The sequence below is a fragment of the Rhinolophus hipposideros genome (genome assembly GCF_964194185.1).
Source record: "Rhinolophus hipposideros genome assembly, chromosome: 26".
NCBI lineage: Eukaryota > Metazoa > Chordata > Mammalia > Chiroptera > Rhinolophidae > Rhinolophus > Rhinolophus hipposideros.
In genome coordinates, this window is record NC_138072.1 from 19,005,230 (window position 1) to 19,031,051 (window position 25,822).

At 37.3% G+C, this 25,822-nt stretch overlaps 1 protein-coding gene across 11 annotated transcripts in view; it reads left to right on the top strand.

Moving 5' to 3' along the window:
* The window catches only part of RGS7 (regulator of G protein signaling 7), a 433,144-nt gene that overhangs the window by 377,787 nt on the left and 29,535 nt on the right, over nucleotides 1-25,822 (top strand). For all 11 annotated transcript variants that reach the window (XM_081039368.1, XM_081039369.1, XM_081039359.1 and 8 more), the window contains 3 exons: nucleotides 15,615-15,689; nucleotides 23,620-23,718; nucleotides 24,898-24,959. In XM_081039368.1, the coding sequence (XP_080895494.1) occupies nucleotides 15,615-15,689; nucleotides 23,620-23,718; nucleotides 24,898-24,959 (236 nt within the window). The remainder of the gene's footprint in view (nucleotides 1-15,614; nucleotides 15,690-23,619; nucleotides 23,719-24,897; nucleotides 24,960-25,822) is intronic.

A 25,822-nucleotide genomic window follows, 5' to 3' on the forward strand; every position in this document is an offset into this window, starting at 1 on the left:
CAGGGAGGGGATTGGATTACAGGACAGTTAATGAGATTATGTGCTGTCTTGAGGGTGGTTATAGCTTATTTCAAAGGTGTGTTAACCTAGATGCACAGAAACAATGGACAGGGCTGGCTTAAGGCAAAGATTAACCTTTTTCTAAAGAAGTTATATTCCTAGATGATGTGGGGGAGATTAAAAGGGAGTGACTATTCACCATGCCCTGCCCAGTTAGGAATTTATGATCAGATCACTCTGATCATAAATCATAAAAGGGGTTACTTTCATAGAACCCCTTTTTCATCCACAGTATTGATAACATGTTTAATTATCTTGAGAGAAAAAAATTCCTCCTAATATTTCTGTATTCCACCACAGTAATTTCTGCTAAGACTATTCTTTAATTGTAACTTGGATACATTCTCCAAGGTAAATAATATTTTCTTCAGGAGAAAATATATTTAGTATTTTTTCCCCCAAGAAAACCAGGTCTAGAGACCTCTTAAAACACGCAAGTCGTTATGTTATTTATTCATATGATGTCCTACATTTTATCTCTTCATTTTAAAATACTTAAAAATGTGCTAGAAAAGATTTACCTGATTGTGTGGTGATTACCCTCAGCAACCTTCCTTAATGCTTCCTATTTTGCCACCCTGACAAGGGTAATTATAGACTTGCAGTCCTGCGGACCTAAAACTGGTCTTTTCTTTCATCAAGTTTTAAGTTTCTGAAAAGTGGCACTTAAAGCAACAAAACCCTTCAGGGATCCCTGAGGCTGAATGGTTGTTTCCATGCCTTAGACATGGGAAAAGTGTGTTTATATTGATGATTTCCTTTGTGTCCTGGGTAGTTCTTTAGTTTCTTTTGAGGGAGGAGAATGAGATCCTGCATCCTTGGGTGCTGCACCTCCCTCCTCACAGAGCAGAGGCAGCACTGGGAGAACCACTACCTCTAAAGGAAGATGGGAAGTAGATAGTTACAGCTCCCAGAGAGCATTCTCAGTCCTCTTAACAAACATGGGCAGTATTGTTCTCTTCTCCTCTTTACAGATAAGGAATCTCAGGCACAGGACATTTAACTTGCTCATGGGAAATACCCAGGGAAAAATGAGTAACTTCCCGAGGGAGCTCAAAATTCAGGATTAAATACCATCTAACTAGGGAAGGGAGAGAGTGATGTAGGCCTCTTGAGGGAAAGTAAATGATTTTTATGAAAGAGGAATGGGCCTTTAGAAGAATAGATGGGAGATATAATTGTTTGTGACAAAGTTTGTTTAGGTGTGGTGACTTCTGGTCTTTCTGTGATAAGAGTTTGTCTTCAACTTCCTATGGTGCCAGATGGCTCCTAGACTAATGGGAGGGAATTGATGACAAGTTTCTTTTGGAAGACCTGTCTTTAGGCAGGTAAGAGGAATCTAGAGAAAGCTGTTAAGTGCTTACAGCTCAAAATAATCAACAAGGAAAAGCAACATGTTTTGGAGTGGCATGTGCTACTGCCCTTCACTCTGTTGGGTTGGCATTAATTTTAGCCCAATTTCACAGATAAGTTCAGAGAGATGGCATTTTGGTCTGTTTTCCTCTCAGTTAGGAGTTGCCAGGAATGAACCAAGGTCTTCTTAATTGAAGCACAGTGCTCTCTCCTGCAACTCAGCTGCCACTCAAAGCCAGGCCCTGAGGTTAATATGACAGTTCATGAAGGAAAGTAATTAGGGTGAGAGAGTTAGGACTTATAATAAACCAAGGAAGAGGAAAAACATTATTTGTTCAATGAAATAAACTTAAAGGCACAGTACAGTAAGTCTTTTTAAGACATATGCCCATCTAGAAATCTCACACCAGATAATTATACTGGAAAACTTCAGGCCGAAGGAGAAAAGAGAGAATAAGGAGTATCATTATCGGATAGTAGAGTCCCAGCAGAGTGAGGAAATGGACGATGAGATAACACAAATAAAATGGGACAAAAGCATCATCCACGTTGAAGATCTCACCGGAACCAAGATGTTTTGATTTTAGTGTGTTTTAATGTCTGTCAAGACTAGTGCCTCCAACCCCCACTCCACTTCTTACTTGTTGCTCTTGATTTTATATTTTTCCTAGTTATTTTAGCATATGAACTTTGTAACCAATTGTTTAGCTTCAGAAACAAACAAACAAACAAACAAACAAAAGAACACCTTTTGGCATTTTAATTGAATTTGTTAAATTTATATAAAATGTGAAAGAACTAACTTCTGTATGAAGCTGTGTCATCCTATCCATTGGTTGATATCTACTTTTGTGTCTTTCAGGAGCACCTTAAATTTTCTTCATGCAGCTTTTACACATTTCTTGTTAGGTTTCTTTCTTCTTTCAGGGGAGCACAGATTCAGGAAGAAGCGCACGTAATGTCCTGATTGCAGGATGAAAGCAAGGGGATTTTATGAGAAAAGGAAGGGATAATTACATATATAGAAGAAAAGGAATTTCTATTGGTGCTAACAGGCTGAGTTACTCTTTAGCTATGATGGCTGGTGACTGATTCTGTCTTCTGAAAGCATCCATAATCATCATTCCTTGTGGTTAGAATGTCTGATTTTTCTGTTAGCTTTACAAACAGTTGTTTGAAAGACAATCTTGGGTTGGCCCCGTCCAAAGGTTGCTTTGTCTATTTCAAACATTCCTAGGTTCAAAGAGCAAGAAGTGCAGCAGTTTGTCTGAAAGGGCTGCTGTGGCTCCATTTTAAAATGGCTCCACTTATACCAACTTTTTACACTTTGATCTTTAGCTTAATAGAACATTGCTGCATTCTCATGTCTGCTTCTCTTATGAATCCATTTCTACACACATATGTAATTTCTGGGAAACTCTATTGTATACCCTTGTGCAAATGCCAGTGAAAAAGACAAATAATGTCACAGCATTTTTATCAAAATAATTTGATCTTGTAGAACACTGGAAATAGAACTACTGGTATAGTGTTGATTTTTGTTTTGTTTTCTTAAGTAGACATGGTTGATGAGGTTTTTCTAAAGCTCTTTACATTATTTTCTCCTTACATCTATTAATAATATATGAGTTCTATTAATGGATGTCCTAATGTTGAATGACCCTTGAAAACTCAGAATAAACCCAACTTGTTTATGAGGTTTTATTTTATTTATGTGATATTGGATTTTGTTTTTATTTATTTATTTATTTAGGATTTTGACATGGGCATTCAAAAGAGGGACTGGCTAGGCTAGTATTAGACTTCCTTTTTATGTCTGTAACAAAATCTTTACTGTAAAGCATGTCAATGGTATTAATGTGGGCATACTTGTCCATTATTTAGAAAAGCCTCATGCAGAATTCCATTATTTCTCCGATGTACAGACCTATAATAAGAAAGGGGTAGGGTGAAACAACATTTTACCATGAGCTCAATGTCCATTACATAAAGCTCGACAGAGAAAAACATCATGCTTTCACTTCTATTCCCATTCCTCTCACCATGCATAAGCTCTACACCCTCTGGCTTCTCTCCGTTTATATTTTCTCTGTCTCAACTGCTGAGGGCTTGAAGGGAAACTAGCACAGCCACTCAATTTGATATAGTTCATCAAGAAAGCAACTTTAGCTAAAGACTTGAGTCAAATACAGTCATACCCCTGATTTGCAGTTTCACTTTCTGCAGTTTCAGTTATTCACAGTTAACCACAGTCTAAAAATATTAAATAGAAAATTCCAGAAATAAGCAATTCATAAGTTTTAAATTGTGTGTCATTCCAAGTAGCATGATGAAATCTTGTGCTGTCTCACTCCATCCTGACCAGGGCATGAATCATCCTTTTGTTCAGCTTTCCCACCTCGCTTCATTTAATCATGTAAGCATTGTGTCATCTCACATCATCACAAGAAAAAGAGAGTGTAGAGAATAATAAAACATTTTGAGAGAGAGAGCCCACATTTATGTAATTACAGAATATAATTATAATTGTACTATTTTATTAACAGTTACTGTTGTTAATCTCTTACTGTCCCTAATTAATACTGTAAACTGTAACCTAGGTAAAAACATAACAGGAAAAAGCATAGTATATATAGGACTCAGTTATATCGGGGTTTCAGGCATCCACTGGGGTTCTGGAATGTATCCCGCATAGATGGGGAACGACTATATCATCTTAATGCCGAGGTGTGTGATTTTACTAAATGCCTTCAAGTTTCAGGCCCCTCGCTTATTAAATGTGGGTGATAATACCTACGCCATAGGTCCATTGAGAATACATTGAGATAATACATGTAAATTGCTTATAGGTACCTGACACATAGTGATTGTTCAGTAATTGGTAATTAAAGTTACTTTAGCAATCATGCTTTCAAAAGGAGACAAGAATGTAAGGAGTAAGGTAAGGGAGTGCAGAAAAGTTGGCAGATAGCTTTGACTAGGTATTATCAGGGAATACTTTCGGGAATCAGAAACTCTGGACTTGAGGTTTGAAACTTAAGTGTAGTAGTATCTATTTCAGCATAACAAATTACCCCCAAATTTAGCAGCATAAAATAACAAACATTTATTATTCTTGTAGAGCTTCTGGGGGTCAGGAATCCGGGAGGTGCTTCCCTGGCTTAGGGTCTCTCATGAGGTAGCAGTCAAGCTACTGGCCTGGGCTGCTGTTGTCTGAAGGGGCTGGAGAATCTGCTTCCTTCACATGGTGGTTGGGAGGAGGTTTCCATTCCAGACCACACAGACCTCTACATAAGGACACTTAAGGCATCACTTCCCTCATGACACCCCAAGATAAAAAGAGCCCCGAGTCAGAAATTGTAGTCCTTCACAGCCTAGCCTCAGAACTCACATACTATCACTTCTCCCGTAGTCTGTTGTTCACACAGACCAACTCTGGCACAGTTTGGGGACTCTACAGGGTGTGAATACTCAGAGGAGAAGATCATTAGAGACCATATTGGTGGATGACTAGCACAATAGAATTTGGGCAATGGAAGGAATTTGGAAATTGGGTTGAAAAGAGGAAACTAGACCATGAATAAACCCTGGCATGAATAAAATCTCTGTTGCGTGGGTCACCATGCAAATGCTAATGGAAACTCCTTACCAATAACCAACCTCTAAGCAGAAGGAGGAGACACAGAGCTCCAGATTAATAAGGGGAGGGCTGACCCTACACACTTCTCACAGTTGTGCCAGGTGATTTCCTTACCAAATCCTTAGAGGAAGAACATAAAGGACTAAGTCTGAAACTAAAGAATGCCTCTCATTCCCCCTACTAACATCTGGGCAAGTTATTTAAATTTCCTCAGCATTAATTTCCAAATATTTAAGACAGAGCTAATGATCCTTCTCACAATATTAAGCAACATTTTAGAGAGAAATAATGAAATCACCTTCTACATAAATGGTTTTTATGACTGGCAATGAGAGGACAAGTGTGAGGTAGTAACTGTCCCCTAGAAGAGTACAAAGACCAGGCCTTGCGTGCTCCTCTCTATATTCAACCCAGTCTCAGGCATGTAATAGACCCTTGATGGATGCATTTTGAATCCAGGAGAGACTTAATAATACCTGCTCTCCCTCTTCCCTGCATACAGTCTTTTGGATGACACTAAACACACTGGCTTAGCTTTAAAAAGCACACAGGCTCTGATATTTGGACCAACCAAGGCATCAGGGACCAGATTTGAGCCAACAGAACTTTGTCAGCTATCACGAGGTTCGTGGATGGCTGGAATTGTTCCTGCACTCCGGGTGCTTACTGGGCCCACTCTGTTCAGATGTATGCAACTGAAACGCATGTGAAATGCATGCCGCATGGGTCCTCTCTATAAAATGTAAGAGAACACTACATGGGGATTACTACTGAGGATAGTAGGGACATTGATTAGAATGTTTAAGGCAGTTTCCAGTTACAAAAGCTTTTTACATTCATTAGGTCACTTACTCTTTACAGAGACCTTGTAGGGTGGGTAATGATTGTCGTTAATTTATAAGCAAGATAGTGGAGTTGACTTTTGTTGATTATACAGCTAAATTCTTATTCTTTAAATTGACTAAAGAATTTGAATTCTTTAGTCAAATTCTTACTTTTAACTAAAAACCTGGCATTTGCCCCACAATCCCATGCTATTTCTATTAAAGAGTATGTAATCGTTTTTTTGTCAATTTATAATGCACAGCAGGATATTTTATTGCGTAAAGGCCAGATTTGTGCACAACTAGGTTTTGTGTGTGTGTGTGTGTGTGTGTGTGTGTGTGTGTGTGTGAAATTATTTTGTAGGGGTAGAACACTTTTCCCTTCTTGCCTTCTAGGTTCTTTGACTGGTCTAATAATTAAATTGACATAGGCAGATTAACAGGAAAAAAATTCTATACATATGGGAGCCCCATAAAAATATGAGTCTCCGCAGCAGTCAGGTAAATGAAGGGGATAAGGGATGTGGGATCTCAAAGTGGGAGGAGACAATTTACAGGAAACTGAGAAGAACAGATGTTTGATGAACAAATATTTGCCATGCTGTGCAAGGAAGTCTGTTGGATATTAAAAAATAAGTTATTTTTGGTAATAGATTTCTTTCTGGTTCAGGTCCCTGATCTAAGTTCTGTGCGGCAGTTAAGGGGAAGGTAACAAGTTCTTCCTGAGTCTGCCAGGCTTCCATTGTCTTCAGCTCTAAACAATCTACACGCCCAAGTGGTACAATCTGGGGTAGCGTATTCTGCTTCCCCTCAATTTAAACTTTTCATGTATTAGACGTCTGAAGTACCTTGCACGTCTGCTTTATTGCTGAAGCAAACAAAAGGCAGTATATGTCCATTGTCACAGCATTTCCGATAGGCGGCTAAATAGTGTCAGCCATGCTAGGCTGCTGGGAAAGAGTCACAATGTGGAATGTGCCATGTGAGTTCAACAAGTGTAAAACCTAGAAATCGCCATGTCTGATTCTGGGCTTGAACCAGCAGATACAGTATTCTATAGATGTGGGGGGCAGGCGGTTGCCTGTAATTCTATACTGCATGTATAATTTGCTTGCATAATTTTATGGGCTCATTTGGAATTTGTCCACCAGAAAAATTGAATCAACTAGGTATTCCATCACCAAAAAGGATCTATTAAGGAAAAAGAATGCATTTCAATCCAGTATTTAGAGCGCAGAATGAATTTCCAGCGCCTATTCTTTATGCTATCCGTCCCCTTAGAACTCCAGATAAATGTTTGATGTCACCTACTCTGACCCACTCAATTAGTTTGTATAATATTTATGTCCTGATAAGTTTTCCAAAAGATATGATGAGAATCTGTCTACATTTCATTTGTCAGTTTTTATACTTCCTATCTCACCTACCTTTCTACCTCAAAAATCTAATTCTATTGAAAACTCAACCAAGAAATAAACTCCAAAAATCTAAGCCAAAGTACTTGTTAAAACTCCCACATTCTTTGTGTGTCTTATTCCTTTGATGCTTTCAGTTTTATTTTCCACATATGAATGAAGTCATACGGTTCTTGACTTTTTCTGTCTGACTTATTTTGCTTAGCATAATAATCTCAAGATTGATCCATGTTGCTACACACTTAATTCCCATACTTTGTTTGATGAGACACTGTGTTAAAGTGGTATTTGTCTGGTTTTCCTGACTGCTGTCAGAACCCAAGTGACAAATTAGAGGATGATGGTCTGGAGCTGGAAACAAGGACACTAAGAGAAACAAAAAGTGAACACTGACAGGGAGAAGGCCGAGAAACTCTTAAAAATGGCATAAAATGACATAAAAGCTAAAAAAAAACATTAAGAGTTAGAGCAATCTAGCCTCATAGGCATTGCTGTCTAAGGGTGGCAAAAATAAGTGTAGTACCAAGTAATGACCTTGAATCAACAAGAAAAGATTACATTGTTTTGGAAATAATTGTGTAAGAATGCAGGGATGTTTTTCCTAATGGTAGGAATAAAATTAAGTTTTGGCTCTTAGAGATTACATCCACAACCTGAAAAATAACTTGCTTTGAAGCCCTCTTTTATGACACCACTAGATAAAGTACTTATTTTTTTCTGCTTTCGGAAACCAAGTTTCATGTAATAGAGGGTGTCTTTGAAATGCATCTTCTTTATAGAGGTCTTGCTAAGCTTAGGTGTGTGTTTCAGGCAGCCTTTCTCTGTGTGTCTGATCTGTAAAGGGAAGTAAACTTCTTTTCCATTTAGAAACATATGACTTAGGTGCCTCGTGTCTCCTGTATTCAAGGCCTCCTGTGTTCAAGGCTATTAAATTTAGGGCTGCTATTGTAATTCAAGGGTAATTCCAATATATGATGATTTTCATGAGCTTGCCATATTTAGCTGTCCCATTGTTATGCATTATAACAATTATTGTAAGCCTTTTGAATTTACTGTGAGTTATTTATACTATTAGGAATTTTATTCTGTTCTGATCTTCCCTTACAGGGTAGCATTACATCATGAGTACTAACAAAAATAATATCTACATAATTAAAGATTGGTTTCACCAGTTCTGTAACTAATCGATTTTTGGCACTCAATTTTTACATGGGGGAAATTTTCGTTGCCATTAGAGAGCTGGTCTAGGTTTCCTTCATTCCTGCATTCAACAAACACCGTAAATGTTAAAATCAAAAACTTTAAAGCATTTGATGGTAATTAAGTCCATGAACCAGGAATCCCAAAATTCTGTATTGCTATTCACCCTCTCATGAATGGGCTCCCAGAGGAGCAACAATATGTGAATCGAAATGTCACTCCCCTGATGGTTATGAAATTACCTTGGATTTGCCCCACAGTACAGGGCAAATTTCATGTGTGTCTTAAATCTAAGGGTCTTTTTTTTATCTCCCGATTGAAAATCTTTGCATATCCTCAAATTTCAACCAGCATTTTGTATGGAAAAAAAATAGGAAGGGAAAGAGATCAATGGCTCAGGTGAATGGCAGGCTAACTGTAATAAGAGCACATCTGCCTCAGGCCTTAGTCTCTCCCTCAAGGATCTCTTTTACTCAAGATAAGTATGACAACTTAATGTCTATCCAGTGATTTTTTTTTTCTTTTTAAACAAAGCAATTCTAGCTGGGAATATTTTAAGTATTTTAAAAGTGAACATGAAACACAAGAGCAATGTCAGCAATCACAAAAACGCTACAGGCAAACTTACTGATTCGAGTCCTCTTGGTAGCTTGCTGAGAATTGTGACAGTCTGTTTGTACTTGTGTCTGCATGACAACTGCTAGTCTACAAAAGGGGCCGCACAGACATTTCCTAGATGTTAAATGGAAGTGATCTGATTTCAACCAGAGTAGGTTAAGAGAATGAGATAGGACTCACCAGAGAAGACTTTTAGGGAAGTGTAGCAGAGGCTCTGAGTACCAGGCTCTCAGTCATTGACCACCAGGTATTAATGTGGTACGTTCAGCAATATGCTCCACATTGCCAACGATGATGCTAAAGGAAGGGCGATCATTGTACAAGCATTTATGTTGGCAATGTTCTGAGTCATGAATCTTGGTAGTGACTGTGTAAAGAGCTGCATTCCAGCTGGAGAACTCAGTAAATACTAAAATTGTATGTCGGTACAATCCAGGACTCATGCTCGATTTCTGTCTTTGTTTGCATTTATTTCTTTCCCAAGTCTTCCTCATATCAGTAAATGACACCACCTTACCCATTTGCCAATAACTAGGAGTCGCAGTTGACTATTCTCTTTCCCTTGGCATGCTCTTTGACCCAATCCATCAGTAAACTTAATTGATTCTAACTTCAAAATGTGTCCCAAACCCAATACTTCTCATCATCTCTAAGGCTGATGTGCAGATTCTGTCACCGTCATCTCTTGCCTACATTATTGCAACAATCTAACTGGTCACCTTGTTTCCATTTTTGCCCTGACCCCACGGTGATAATCCACTCCCAAGGTACTCACTAGTCCTGAGTTTCTTTTTATTTTATTTTTCAGTAGACTTCATTTTTCAGAGCAATTTCTGGTTCAGAGCAAAACTGAGCAGAAAGTACAGCTAGTTTCCATATGCCCTCTGCCTCCACACATGCACCACCTCTCCCACTGTCCACTACGTCACCAGAGGGGTTGCAATCGATGGACCTACATTGACAGATTGTTATCACTCAGAGGCCATAGTTTACGTGAGGGTTCACCCTTCGTGTTGTACATTCTATGGGTTCAGACAATTGTATAATGACGTGTTTCCATTATTATAGCATCCACATACTTATCCACATATATTGTATCCACATACATTGCTCCACTTGCTCTCTAGTGTCTGGTGTTCTCAGTGTTCTGGATGTTGGCTATTCTAATAGGTATGTAGTGGAATTTTATCATTGTTTTAATTTGCAGTTCTCTAATGAGACATGATGTTGGACATCTTTTCATATACTTATTTGCCATATGTATATCTTCTTCACTGAGGTATCTGTTCAGATCTTTTACCCATTTTTTTACATTGGGTTGTTCACTTTCTTATTGTTGAGTTTTAAGAGAGTTTTGTATATTTTGGATAACAGTTCCTTATTAGATGTGTCATTTACAATTTTTTTTTCCCAGTCTGTGGCTTGTCTTCTCATTCTCTTACCAGTATCTTTCAGAGAGCAGAAGTTTTTAATTTTAATGAAGGGCAACTTATCAATGATCTCATTCATGGATTGTGCTTGGGGTGTGGTATCTAAAAAGCCATCACCAAACCAAAGGTCACCTACATTTTCTCTGTTATCTTCTAGGAGTTTTTTAGTGTAGCATTTTACATTTAGATCTATGATCCATTTTAAATTAATTTTTGAGAAGGGCATAGTGAGTTGTTTTTGTTTTTATTTTAAATATAAATCATACCAAGTCACGTCCCTACTTAAAACTCTCCAATGACTTTCACTGATGTTTAGAATTAAACCAATGTCCTGTTGAACCAATAATTACATACATATTCAAAAACCTTAATTATCCAGAAACATGCCTTTTAAAAATATTTCCAAGAATTTGCATATATCTTACTATCAGCTCTGTTTCCCACTTCATTCTTAAATCTCCATTCGTTTGTCACGTAGGACATTTTTGTACGCAGTTACACATCAGCTATGGTGCTTGAACTTAAGGAGAGTTGTTCTCCATTACTGACTCTTAGTTCTGCTCTTCAGTGAAGGGTCCTTAAATTATCCCATGTTATCCTAAACACAAGAGTGCCTTTTGCTACAACGAATAAGAATGCATTATGTCATGAGAGGAATGAAATGGTATTTGGATTCCTTTAAATAAAATATCACCACACCAAAAATTCCAGCTTCTGCTTTGCAACTCATTAAGACACTTACGTGAATGCTATGGCAGTAATAGTTCTCAATAATATTCACCTTTTGCTCTTTTAGGAATGAATTGCAAGGCATCAAATTCTACTTTTTAAATAAATAGTGTTATTGTATTGTTACAACACAGCTTAATTCTGTTGAAAATAAATTCACCTTTAACTCACTAGACATAATGATTTTTTTATAGGCCAATGTAAATACCACTTTATTATTCCTTAAATCCAATACTATGTACTTAATATTATGTCTGGCAAATAGTACATATTTGAACATTTTTATTGAGTGCCTATTGGTAATGGTAACATTATTTTTAGCTTATTGGGAAGGTATGTTTAATAGTCAGAAAACCAATTTATGTATAGCATTCATGTGGGTCTGGTGCCAGCTAGTGGTACATATTATATATGCTTCCGAAAGATAGCTGCCTTTTTTAAATAACCAAGGGCAACATGATCCTACTGAGATCAAAAGTGCTTACAAACAAAAATTTTAAAAATATTTATCTACCATGTCGGTGAGAACCAACAGAATACACGTGAGCATGAATGTATAAGGTGTTCTGTCGTTGGGTGAGGCCCTGTGCCACTGTCTATCCAGTCCTATGCCCCCCACGTTGTGACAATTCACGTGTCTGTCGTCCTCATTATATGAGGGGATTATTGAGGTATGGACAGTGCCTTCATTTCTGTATCTCGCTATTTATACAAACTCTGACACTTAAACACAGAAAGAAATAGTTCTTGAATATATCTAAACAATTCGAAAAAGTATTGCCCTCTTTCGTTAACCACAGAGCCTGATTTCTGAAAGCAGTTATTTCATGGGTCATCAAAACTAGATCAGGAACGGACTTGTTCAGAAATATAGTAGACACCTTTGGGCATCTAAGCTTTTTTAATCTTCAGGAATCCCCTATTTAAATTAGAGATCAATGATGTGTTTAACTATTAGTCCCAAGGGTTTCTTTAAAAATGAAAAGGTGTTGGAAGGTCACTGAGAGATGTTGCCAGTTTATTATGGTAACCATTTAGCCAATAGCAACACATTTTGAACTGGCAGATTTTATTTGCCTGAGATGGGAGCAGAGCTATGGAACATTATTTCAGGGTTCCGTCTCTAATAATGTTTACTTTTAGGATTGATGCTTTCTTATTAATTTGCTCATTAATGGTGTTAATAATTGGTTCAAATAGAACTTTACGTAGATGTCTGCTAATGGCTCATTCGTTAAATGGCCATAATCTTGAAATTTGAGGGTGAAAATTGTAGTTCTCTTTGGGGCTGCAGTCAGATATGTCCATATGAGGGATAAAAATAACTAACTAACTAACTAGCTAAATAAATAAATAAATCCTTTCCATTTTGTGCCTGCAGTGGTTGACACAATTTCTGAGACCATTTGCCAATGATCCCACCTGGTATGAAGTAAGATGGATTTAGAAGTCCAGTTTATTACAGAATGAGCTTTCAAGTTCAATTAGTTCATACTCTTCAGATGTATGGAAAAAAATACATTTGCTGTATTTTCTGTAATTGGTCTAGTTTCCTCAGAAGACCATGTAAAGGATAGGTTTCAATGTGTGTGCTCTGCATGATGCAATTCCATCATGTTAGGTAACTCAGTCATTTTTGGATAAATGATCACATTTCTGGATCTCTTCTTTCTTTCCCTATTGTTATGCAAGATTGCTTTTGGATAGGAGTTTGGGACATAAGGGGCTTCCGTCTCATCTTCTGGTACTTACTGCAGGAGTGGGTGCTCCTTCCTTATCCACATCCTCCAGGCATTTGCTCCCAGCATAAAATCCTTGCAGACTGCGGCCTTTGTCCCAACCTCAGGCTCCCATCCACCCCCTACTCTTCTCAGAACCGCTGTGCCAATTACTTCCGGGGCATGTGACATATTCTGGACCCCTTGCCTGCTGCACGTGAGTCTTGGGATCTTTTATCTCACCCTCATCTTTCTTGCCAACTCCTGGCGGACTGAAAGGATTTGTGTTGGATGTGATCACATGTGGGGTTTATAGGGGGATGGGACTTGCTATCCCACCCCCACATTCACAGGCTCCCTTATACTTGTCTGGACATTTCTACCACTCCCTCCACCCACCTTGGGGTTTCTTCTTCAGAGGAGAAAAATGGGACACCTGTTGAGCTCTACATCTTACCTTTATTTCTCTTTTTCTCCAGATGATGGAAGGACGTGCCTTCCTTTTTATATATATCATATCCTCATTATTCCCACCCCTTATCATACAGAAGAAAAGTCTCTATGATCTATCTTGTTCTGCTTGGCTCTGGATATATTGATAAGAACTTAAAGAATTTCAGTGCCTCTCCTTCCCTAACAGACTTAGGGATGGAAGGCTGCAAGGAAATACATATTGAATAGGAAATTAAAAGACATTGCTTTAATATTTTCAAAACATTATCTTCGTTACAGCTAGATCAATGGTTGTAGATCCTGGCTGGTTATTAAAATCACTGAAGGTCCTTTTAAAAAAAAGTGATGCCTAAACCAGCCCCAGAAAAATTAACTCAGAATATCGGATGTTGATCAATCTGATGCTGGGATAGTTTGAGTAAATTGCTCAGTATCAATTAGTAAATACATCCAATCCAGGTGGGTGCTCTCTCATCCTCCTACACTGCCAAGCTGACCGTGGTGTTAAACCAACTATTTATTTCTCTTCCTAAAGAGATAAAGAGGATCAAATATATGGTTATAGAAAGAGAACTGACTCTGGGTGGTGAACACACGATATGATATATACTGTAGATGATGTATTGCACAATTGTACACCTGAAGTCTATGTAACTTTACTGACAGTTGTCACCCTAATAAACTTTCACAAAAAAATAAAAAAAGAGATACGCAAACCAAATTTACAATTTATGTAATGTTATAGTGCAGTGTGTGTGTGTGAAGTATATACATTTCACATGTAGCCTGTGTAGAAAACAAATCAAAAAATGTGCTTTTCTCGTGCTCTTTTTTGTTCCTTACAATATTACAGTGGATTTTTGTCACAATGACTGTGATACTGGGAGAGGGTTCTTTATGGAAATGTCTTACATCCTCATTATAAAGGGAGTGAATCCCCTTGCTTACCAGTGGAGAAAAGCTTATTTCTCGAATCATACCAGCGCTGCCTTTTTGTTCTTCCCTACTAACTCCATCGCAACTGCACAAAAGCCTTTTTCCACATTTGTAGTTTCTCTGGAGTCACTTTTAAGGATATCTGATTTTTAAATGATCTTGGAATCTTGGGGGCATAGGGGAATAGAGTAATTGAGCAGAGACACACAAAACAATACTTTTTACTAGTACCAGGGATGCCTACATCTTGTCCAAAACTTGAAAGTAAATAGAATCCGTGTGTTTCTTCTGCTTACTCCCATCAGTTTTAAAGGAAAAGCAATATGTAAGGACCTTTCTAGACATAAGTTCTCATCTCCTTTCTGCTCTGTTTCCTGTCTGTCTCTCCCACCTCCTCACTGTCTTCCCTCTCCTTTCTTCTCCTCTTTTTCTACTTCCCCACCCTCCTTCTCTCTCTTCCTCTTCTCTCTCTTTTCTAACTCCCTCCCTCCACCTCTCTCCTCCTCCAAATAAAAAAGAAGCTTTACAGTTCTCCGTTTCTGTGCCACAGAGCAATAAATCCAGCCAAATGATACCCCTGAGGTTATCAGAGGACCAGGAGCGGGCTGCCCACACTATTCCTCCAACAACACCCCCCGCCCCATTTAAATAGGTTCACCTACGTGAGGGAAAGGAAAAAGAAAAGTTGGAGATTTCTGATTTTAACTACAGCCTCCTTTACACATTGTCTATGGAAAACAAATATTCCCAGTCACCGGATTTCATGAGTCTATATTATAAAGAAATTTCTTCCGGGATTTGAGCTGGTTCACCTGATTGTAGTTTTCTAACCTAGGGAGCAAGCAACCATCCAATAACAGTGTCTCCTTATCTTGCAGGTACACTGAGTGAGGTTGTGTGCAGGTACCCATTTGGCCTCTACACACCCTTGTTCTAAATCTGTCCGGTTTGCAGCTATCAATACCCACACTCACTTGCACATGCAAACTCACGTGCTTCTTTTTCCCGTTTCCTTGAGAGCTCATTGAGAATGGTATCTGAAGGGTATGTGAGCAGTAAAGAGTGTCGCGTGTTTTGTACAGACTGCTGCTGATAGAAATGATTGTGGCCATGTAGAGAGCGGCCAGTGGCTGTGTCGTCACGGCCTTTCCTCAGCTTCTGGAGAGCAAGTCATGAATGTGCTGATCAAAAACTTCACATCCCAAGATTCCTTTGTCTCTCTGTTTTTCCATTTCCAGCCTGGCTGTGTAAATACCACCGAAGTGGACATTAAGAAGTCATCCAGAATGAGAAATCCACACAAAACACGGAAGGTAAAAATCAGTGTTGGTTGGATAGAGCTTAGGAATGAGCTTTGCACGGTTTAGAGGACATTAGTCCTAAACATCTTTTGTCCCATTTCATAGAGTATCTTCAAGTATTTTCCCGGCTCTTCCTTGTGGTTTGGCTAGAAGAAAATCTGGGAGTTTAAACCCTGGTCTTCTGTCAGTCCTTCCCTTTTTTCCTGGAGAAATAGTCTCATCCTAATGCATGCAGGTGGCTGACAGGACTGGCTCTGACTAAGAATGCTGAGGAACCCTCTTCTCTCCATCCAAGAGAAGATCAATCAGCACAGGAAGACATCTTTCAGAGTCCAGCAGATGAGTGAAAGTAGATGGAGACTATCTGAGAAAGAGTGATACTAATGAGAGAAACCCATTTTTAGATAAAAGACTGAGGGAGAAGGAGCATTGTAAAGACGTGCAATTATAGGTCTTACATGAGGACCCCCTTTTAACATCACAATTTTGTGACAAAACCATAAAACAGTGATTGGGTGCTGGGTGTCTGTTATATGAGAGTGTGCATAACAAACAAAACAGCTCTCCAGAATTTAATGACATTTTCAATAATTTTTGAAGACACATAGCAGTAGTACCTACATATTTATAAAAGTAACACATACACTTAGAAGTCATTTTGATCCATTCCATTAAAAAAATTGCTTGATGCACATAAGAACTTTTGGCCTGTAGCAAAGGACACAGTCCAAGGTTGGCACCACTGGATTAAAGCCATTTCCTGTGGCTTTTTCCTTAGGTAACCATAGCACTTTCCAGGGTATGTGTCCCTGAAGTAGGCACAAAACATTTATTTTTGTAATCTTATTATCGTTGTCTTTCTTCTCCCATCCCTAGAAACGTATGCATCATGTTCAAAGTCCCCAAAGTGGTTCAAATACCGTTTCTTTCTTTATGGCAGTTTACCTTGATGTTAGGATAAAAGAAGCTATGGAAAAGTGCCACAAAATCTATTTGGATGTGCTACTCAATAGGGTTTGCCCCTAGGAACTCTGAGAGAAAAAGGCCAAGCCAGACCAAAGCAGGTCCATGGGTGTCCTCTCTCATGATAGGCCCTGCTCGGTTCCTTTTATCTTCTGCTCGCAGCTCATTGTGGAACAGCATCCAAAAATGTAATCACTTCTCCAAAAAGTGCATTAAGCTACTGCTTACTACTTTCTGGATTTTAAAGAGTTAATCCTTGTAATATCTTACTTGTGTCAAGTTTCCCCAACAGCCACCGACTGAGGTGTGCTCTGATTCAGAAGAAAAAATAGATGGATTAACGCGATAGAACATAATAAAGCAATCATTTACACTCTCTTTTTAACACTATACTCAATACTGATACCTCACCAATAGTTCACATGGCATCCTTCTTTTAGAAAATTTCAAAAGCAATAATTGACTGTGCTGCTCTTTATATACCATCAGGCCTCATTTAATACTGGGAAAACATGAGGCATAGCAAGGAAAAATGCTGCAATGAGATGGCATCCTTGAGCTCTGTTTGTCTCAGCTGCGGTCCAATTTCCTGTGAATTAGTAATGGTAGAATACAGGCACTAAAGTCCCCAGAGAAAAACTAAAGTTCTGAAGAATGCTCCAGCATGTAGCATGCATGCCCTTGGGTTTAACAGTTTGAGAATACTGTCTTTCTCACCTTTTCATAAATATAGCTTCCCATAGTCAGAAGTGTTAAACGTGCTAGAATTTTCACAAACATTGTTATTCTACGTAGATGACTATGGGACTCTATGTCACATACTGGTTTGTCTTTTAGAGTTATCACCACGGCTACTTTAGCTCATATTTGGCTAGGAAGTGGAATGATCCATTCAATCAGGTGTTTAATAAGTCTCTACTTGAAGCCATGCAAGTACTCATCTTTAGGTATTTAGCAGTCAGTGGGACAGGCCTGACCTTGCTCCCATGACACATGATCTAAGGAGAATGCATACACTGAACAAGCAGACAAACATGTCTATGCATATATAATTACATAATTTCATTAAGTGTTATACATGTATATGAGTCTACTCAGGCTATCATAACAAAATACCACACACTGGGTGGCTTAAATAATAGGAATTTATTTTCTCACAGTTCTGAAGACTAGCAATCCAAGGTTAAGGTAGGTGCTGGCGAGGGTGGTTCCTGGTGAGGGCTCTCTTCCAGGTTTGCAGACAGCCACCTTCTAGCTATGTCCTCATATAGCAGAGGTCAGGGTGGGAGAGAACAAGCACATGGAGGCTCTGGTGTCTCATCCTCTTGGATTAAGGCCCCACCCAATGACCTCACTTAATCTTTAGTACCTTTTTATAGACTCCCATCTCCAAATTACGTCACTTTGGGGAGTAGGGCTTCAAAATAGGATTTTTAGAGAGACACAACTCATTCCATAACATGTTATTGAGGGAATTTAAATCATTTGTGATTCTAAATTGCCACAACACTTTATCAACAAGTAATTTGATAATACGTAGCTAACGGTTCCATCCTTCCTCGGAGGGTTTCACAGCTTGGTCTCAGACAGAGAGAGCAAACAGTTCTGTGGGATTACGAGCCCCAGACAGAAATGGCAGAGGCCAGCCTACCACCTCTGGAAACTGCCTTTGTCTTCGCTGTGAATTGGTCTGTGACCTTTGCTCCTTCTCTTAGCTCTATGATCACCTCTGTCTTATATTGCTGCTGGTGAGGAATTGGAACTCCTGGGTCATACTTCCTCTTTAAAAACAGATACCGCCCTTAGCACAGAGAGTTGTTATTCATTTCTTTGGGATTCAGCTGTAATGATATTTCTTGACAATATGTTATAACAAGAATAAAGAGCCCAGTAACCCCCTAGCACAATAGTCTAGCATACGTACCAAAGAATGCAGGGCTTGGAATGTTATATTTAATTGTTGAATTCAAACATATGAAGAGAAGACTTAGAAGTATGTCTGATTTGAGATATTTTTAAGTATTTGGGATTAGTGAGTTTTTAAATGTATCTTTTTAAATTTGTCTTTACTAAAATACGAGGTAAGAGGTAATATGTAATCTCCCTCCAGTCTCTATGAAGGAATGATAATGTAGCATAATCAGAGAGAAATGAGCCTAAGGTAAGCAAAATTTAAGGAACACTGTATGCCCGATAGTCTTCAGACTGCCTCTAAAACTTTAACTATACTAACTATATTAGTATGTGTATTAGCCAGTGTTCTCCAGAGAAACAGAACCAAAGGAATGGGGACGCAGAGATAGAGAAAGAGATAGAAATAGAAATAAAGATAGAGTGAGAGAAAGAGACAGAAAGAGAGAGAGAGAAGAGAGAGAGAAACAGAGAGAGAAAGAGAGAGAGAGAGAGAGAGAGAGAGAGAGAGAGAGAGAGAGATTTTAAAGAATTGCCTTGGTGACTGTAGAGGCTTGGAGAGCCCCAAACTCAATAGGGTAGACCGGCAGGCTAGAGGCTAGAGAACCAGGGAATAATTGCCATCTGCTAACAGAATTCCCTCTTACTTGGAGGAGGTCTGTCTTTTTGTTCAATTCAAGTCTTCAACTGATTGGATGAGAGCCACCCACACTATGGAGGGTAATCTGATTTACTCAAAGTCCACCCATTTAAATTTTAATCTCATCCAAAAGAAACATTGTCACAGAAACACGCAGAATAATGTTTGATCAAATATTAGCACTGTGGACCAGCCAAGTGAATACATACAATTAATCATCACAGGCTACTCCTTCTATATGATAATACCTACAGGGATCCTAGAACAACATAAAACCTGAGGAACATGACAAAAGCATTTGTGCATATGTGACTGACCCACATTTCCGATTGCTTTCTGTAACTTCAGAACCCATATTTCAAAGCAGCAGTATATTGTTTCTTGTCTTGCTTTTTTTTTTTTTTTGTCACCTTCATTTGGACATTATGGCACCTAATATTTTAGTTAACAGCTAATATGCACATCCTAGAAGAACAGTTAACAAATTCATGATTAGTTGTCTATTTTTTCTCCTATGAATATAATGATTATAGCTGTTTATACATAAAAAGAATGGCATTTCCTATTTCTATATGCAAAATGTGTAATTTTAAATTTTAATGTGTTAGATAAAAGGATAAATTGCTCATGCCATGTTTACCTGAAAATAAGACCTAACCAGAATGTAGCCCTCGCATGATTTTTCAGGATGGCATCCCCTGAACATAAGCTCTAATGCATCTTTTACTATAATACAATCTTATTTTCGGGGAAACACGGTATTTTAGAGTAAAACAAAAGTGTTCCAAGTAAGGAGTACAGAAAGTTGCAGGAAACAGAAATTCTGCACAAACCAGCCTGAATAAAGAAGGGAGTATTCTAGAATCTTGAGAGTAGGCAGTGGCGGAGCTGGCCCTGGGTGTTCGCGATCCAGGGCCTTGAACATTGTCGGGTTTCTCTCTCACTCTCCCCCCGGTCTCCTTTCTCTGCTCCCTCGCTGCCCTGGCTTCCTCCTCACCGCATTGGACATGGTCACAATCCATTCTCTAGCTGAGCTGAGCAATCCAGTGGGGAGAGAAATATTCCCCCACCATCACCAGTTAGAAAAATCCCAGGGATCACACTCCACATATAAAGGCATAAGAGCTTCTGGCACTCTTTAGTTTCTATTTTAAAGCCCCCTCTGCCTGCCAAAAATAAAAATATAGGGGCGAATTTTTCTTAGATCTCTTCTAAAATGTGAAGTGAAATTATGTGAACAGATTTATGTAGAAAGTCAAATCTGTTTCATTTAATGAATAACTTATCCAGTATTCATTTGGATGGTACCATGTTTCCCTGAAAGTAAGACCTAGCCGGATCATCAGCTCTAATGCATCTGGAGCAAAAATTAATATAAGACCGGGTACTGATATTATATTATATTATATTATATTATATTATATTATATTATATTATATTATATTATATTATATTATATTACATTACATTATATTATATTAAGACTGGATCTTACATTATATCATATAAGACCTGGTATTATATGATATTATATTATTCCCGGTATTATATTATACCTAGTATTTTATATTATAATATTATATTATATTATATTATATTATATTATATTATATTATATTATATTATGACTGGATCTTACATTATATCATATAAGACCTGGTATTATATGAGATTATATTATTCCCGGTATTATATTATACCTAGTATTTTATATTATATTATATTATATTATATTATATTATATTATATTATATTATATTATATTATATAATTATGTTATATTATATTATTATATTATATTAATTATAACATGATATTATATAAAACCCGGTCTTGGGGTGGCCAGAGGGCTCAGTTGGTTAGAGCACAAGCTCTGAACAACAGAGTTGTGGGTTCGATTCCCACATGGGTCAGTGAGCTGCACCCTCCACAACTAGATTGAAGGACAACAACTTTGAGCTGATGGGCCCTGAAGAAACACACAGTTCCCCAATAAATTAAAAAAAAAAAGACCTGGTCTTATGTTATATTAAAAGAAGACCGGATCTTATATTAGTTTTTGCTCCAAAAGACGCATTAGAGCTAATGGTCTGGCTAGGCATTAGTTTTGGGAAACACAGTACTACATATGAAAAGTCCTGATCTAGGCACCATGAGGAATAATAGGATGGGTTGATCAAGACAAAGCATCTTGATTTAGTAACTATTTTGGCTATTAAGACACAAAATGGAGCCCAGTGAGTTAATTTGATTTTCCCCCAGCTGCAAATACTGACATTTAGACAATTTCATTTCCTTTCCTCTCTAGCCTTAACTGTTGCTAGCTCTAGTCCACCAACCCTTTGCCATTATTTTAATACATTTTCTTATTCTAAAAAATTCCTTCACATTTCAAGTAATCCTCATAATTTATCTGCCAAAATAAGATCAATTTTCTTAACTCCCTTGTTCATCAAATAAGCTTTGTACATACAAACACTCTATTCAGGGCTATTTTCACTCTGGCCAAGAATCAAAGCTATCACTGGTCCCCAGAAAATGAACAGCACCCTGATTGCTAAAGGAGAGAATTCCAGATGTTTAGTTGCATGAAGACATTAAATGAAAACTCCAGAGTCACCTCAGAGCCAGTAGCTAGGATGCTGGAAGACTGCTTTGAGGGACACCTACCTCCCAATGGTTTGGGTCTTACATGGAACTTCACAAACACCATGTGAAATGCTTACATGTTGAAGTCATCATAGAAATGTAGAGACAGAAAACAACTTGTGGATCATTTTACTTCTAGAAATTGTTGTATTTTTCTAGGCTTTTTATTCATTATTTTTAATCCTAACCAAAAAACTTACTGTTAAAACTGTTAGCTATCCTGTTTTATAAGTGTTTTTTACATGAACTATATAGATTTCTATATACATTTACTATATAGATTTATAGATTTCTGTAGATTTATAAATAAACCTATTTATAAATCTATAGATTTATAGATTTCTATAGTTCATATTAAAGAACTCAAAGTAATTAAACCAAGGTAAACAAAAATGGAAAGTTCAAACCTTAGAGTCGTTTTTAATTCTTCTTATGAAAAATGAATGTGACATACCTGAAAAAAATAGCAAACGTTGTAAAGTACAGTTATTGCATAATTGGTGATCTTTCAGTTGCCTAATTAAAAACAAAAATCCACCTCAACTGTTGTTTCAGAGTTCAGAAGGTTGTCTTATTTAATCATGTTCAAATGCAATTAGTAATAGTTCATGGAGGCCTTTTCTGCTTCAACGGAAATTAAGTCTCCTTGTGCTCCAGAACCTATGCTCTTGTTATTTTCTTTTTTAATACTTATCACATTTTTAATCACATAGTTGTGTGATTGCATAACATGTTTTCCCTCCACTAGATCATGAGTTCCAATGAGGAGGAAGCATATCTATCTTTGTTTACTTCTATTAGTTTGATGCAAAAGTAATTGCGGTTCCAAAGTTTAAAAATAATTGAAGAAACTGCAATTACTTTGGCAGCAATCTAATAGATCCCTAATGCATAATCCTAACTATATCCAGCATATAGTAAATGTTTAATAAATGTTGAATGAATGAATGAATGAATGAATGAATGAATGAATGAATGAATGAAAGGACAAAGTTCAATTCATTCAGTTCTGTTGTGTTAATAACTAATTCACAGCATTCATACTATTCTTTGGCTTTAGAAATTGGGTTCCAGGAGGTTGGGGCTAGAGCAAGAGAGGGGAGAACAGAGGACCTACCAAAAATAGTCTGAATTGAATGATTCTGATAGGTTAAACCCAAGTCAAAATCTGTTAAAGAAGGGAGAAGAGCAAAATAATGGAGAGACATACTGGAAAAATCAAGTCCAAATTGTCAGTGTATAGAACCAAGAGGTTAACACTAAGAAGAGAGAGAGTCCATGTGAAAAGATGGTCAGAAACAAACACATTTGAATTTAGAGATACCAGCAAGGTTGGTAATGGTTCTGAAAATTGGCTCATTAAATGTATGGATCTACTCTCTTCTGATTTCAAGAGTTTCTTTTCACACTTGCCTAGGAACTTTAATATTGTGGGCTTCACCCAGTTTTAGTATGTCCTCATCCTTTATCCTCAAGTCCAAAGAAAAAGTGCTCTCAGCTCCCCCAACCCCGAATTTGATTAGCATGCTTACCGTGTTCTCTCCATATAAACAAATTGTTTTGGCAAAAAAATTGTTTTGGCAAAGTTAATAATCTATTCAAAGTTAACAATCTTTTTCAAAGAGCCATGCTTCTATGTTACATTCAAATGATATTTATGAGAGCAGTGCCTTTTGCGTTTTGAGGAGAAGCTTAATCAAATAGGTAGCAGTTGCCTTACTGAATATATAATGCAAAATGGTATTTTGTCCTAACATATTTCTTTTTAAATTTTAATAGTCTGTATATGGTTTACAAAATGATATTAGAAGTCACAGTCCTACCCACACGCCCACACCAGAAACTAAACCTCCAACAGAAGATGAGTTACAACAACAGGTGGGTCAACCTCTAAAGTTACCTGTTAATGGTTTACAGAGTAGCAGCCATAAAAACCAGATGTGAATGTAAATAGGAGGTATTTAAAAAGATTACTTGTATTGTCTGTTTCATGTAGAAAATTTGCTGTGAAAAGGTAATGAAATTGTCTCATTTTAAGATATGCAGTCAAAACTTTTCCATATTCAATTCCCCAATTACTAAAAGTCACACACACTAATTTATAGATGCCTCCATTATCAAGAGTTACTTTGCCCTCCAGAACTCTTAAAGGATGAGAAGCTAAGAAGTTGGCGACATTGAGTCATAGATGTTCCATATCCAATCATGTGGTGTGATCTTCACGCAAGAGTGCTTATTCTTGTTCCTACAGTACGGATCTGTGTATCTATAAGCCTCTTGAAGTTTTCTCTTATCAACACTGGGTCATGCTATATGTCACTTCTTCTTTAACCAGTTGATTAATACTTTTGTCTCCAAGTAACATTGCAAACAAAGCAAACACCAGTGTCTCATATCAAATGATAATTAATCTCTTGGTTAGTTCAGTCATGAGGCTTTTTCTCCTTTTGATTCTTTTCCCTTATATTTTATTGCAATGTGATTTATCAATAGTGTAATACATACTTTTTCTAGTATATTTATAATCATCATAAAGAAAAAAATAATTCAGAGAGTTTTAAATTAAAGTTTTCCATGTGTGATTATGTCCATGTGAGTGTGTGTCTTGAAGTGTTGATAAAACTATTCTCAAAATGCACATCGCTGCTGCTTTGTTAGAATAGTATTAGGAAGAAAGATTTATTTTGAAATTACAATAACAACAATGCATTTATTTTCTGACTTTAAGGGGTAAATATGATTCTGATTTGGTTATTCACCAGAAATAAATGTTTAAAATCTCTTGAACATTTTTAAAATAAAGTTACATTTTGTTAAAGCAGACCTAATGTTCAAATTCAGTGCTATTCTAAAGTGATATTGGATATGTTTACATTCAAACTGGTTTTAGTTTTTAACTCTTTCAGAGCCCTTTCATTTGAGTGGTTTTACAGACTTTGAAATTTTACTGACTTAGAGCATATTCTTGATTGGAATTGCTCATTCTATCAGAAATCAGAGTTGAAAATTGTGAGAATGTTACTACTTATGTGACTACTTCTTTAACTCTCTTTTCAGATAAAATATTGGCAAATACAGTTAGATAGACATCGGTTAAAAATGTCAAAAGTTGCTGACAGGTAAGTATTTCCAGATGTCCATATAAATTTTAAAGTTTCATAGGACAATTAAATGTGTTAAAAATGGTAAGGGAATTATTACTGGGAGAGGAGCTGAGAAAAATGACTGGAACCCTGTAAGAAATGTTATTTTGTTTTTCATTTTTAAACATAGAAAACTTTCAAATAACTGTTTTGTTGTAGTTTAAATAACAGAATGATCATTTTTGTCTTAGTTTCTAGAGGTCCAATCCTTGTGCAACCAGAATCAGATATAGAAGGTAATTCTAAGGAGTTGAATCTTTTCACTCCTGCTGAGAGAAATGATACTTTCAACGTATGAAGTTACCTTTTGGCAACTCAGAGCCTTTCTGTAAATTCATAATAACATTCACACTACTGAGTTATTGCATGACTTCATAATTTGAATTAAACTCAAATTTTAGGTATATTCCATTTCTTCGTTTCTTCAAATCTGTTCTTAATGGCATTCATGTTCTTTACTTTGAGGCATTGTCAAGTCCTTCTTCAACTTCTTTTCTCTCTCTCTCTCTCTCTCTCTCTCTCTCTCTCTCTCTCTCTCTCTCTCTCTCTCTCTCTCTCTCTCTCTAGTTTACTTTTAAATACAGACTTAAAACAATGTTTTTGGCCAGTGATTCCATTTTCACCTAATTCCAACAAATACTTTTGACAAAAATTCCTTCTTAACTTCTTTTCCAAGTTGGCTAAAATCAGTTCTGCTTTGGGTGGACTAGTTGACCAAGGATTGAACCTGACCTTTAGGACGTCACACACTGAACTCTTTCCTTTTGCTTCATTTTGATGGAGAGATATTGACTCATATGGCTTAGGCTTGTGGAGAGATGGAATCCTTAGCCACATTT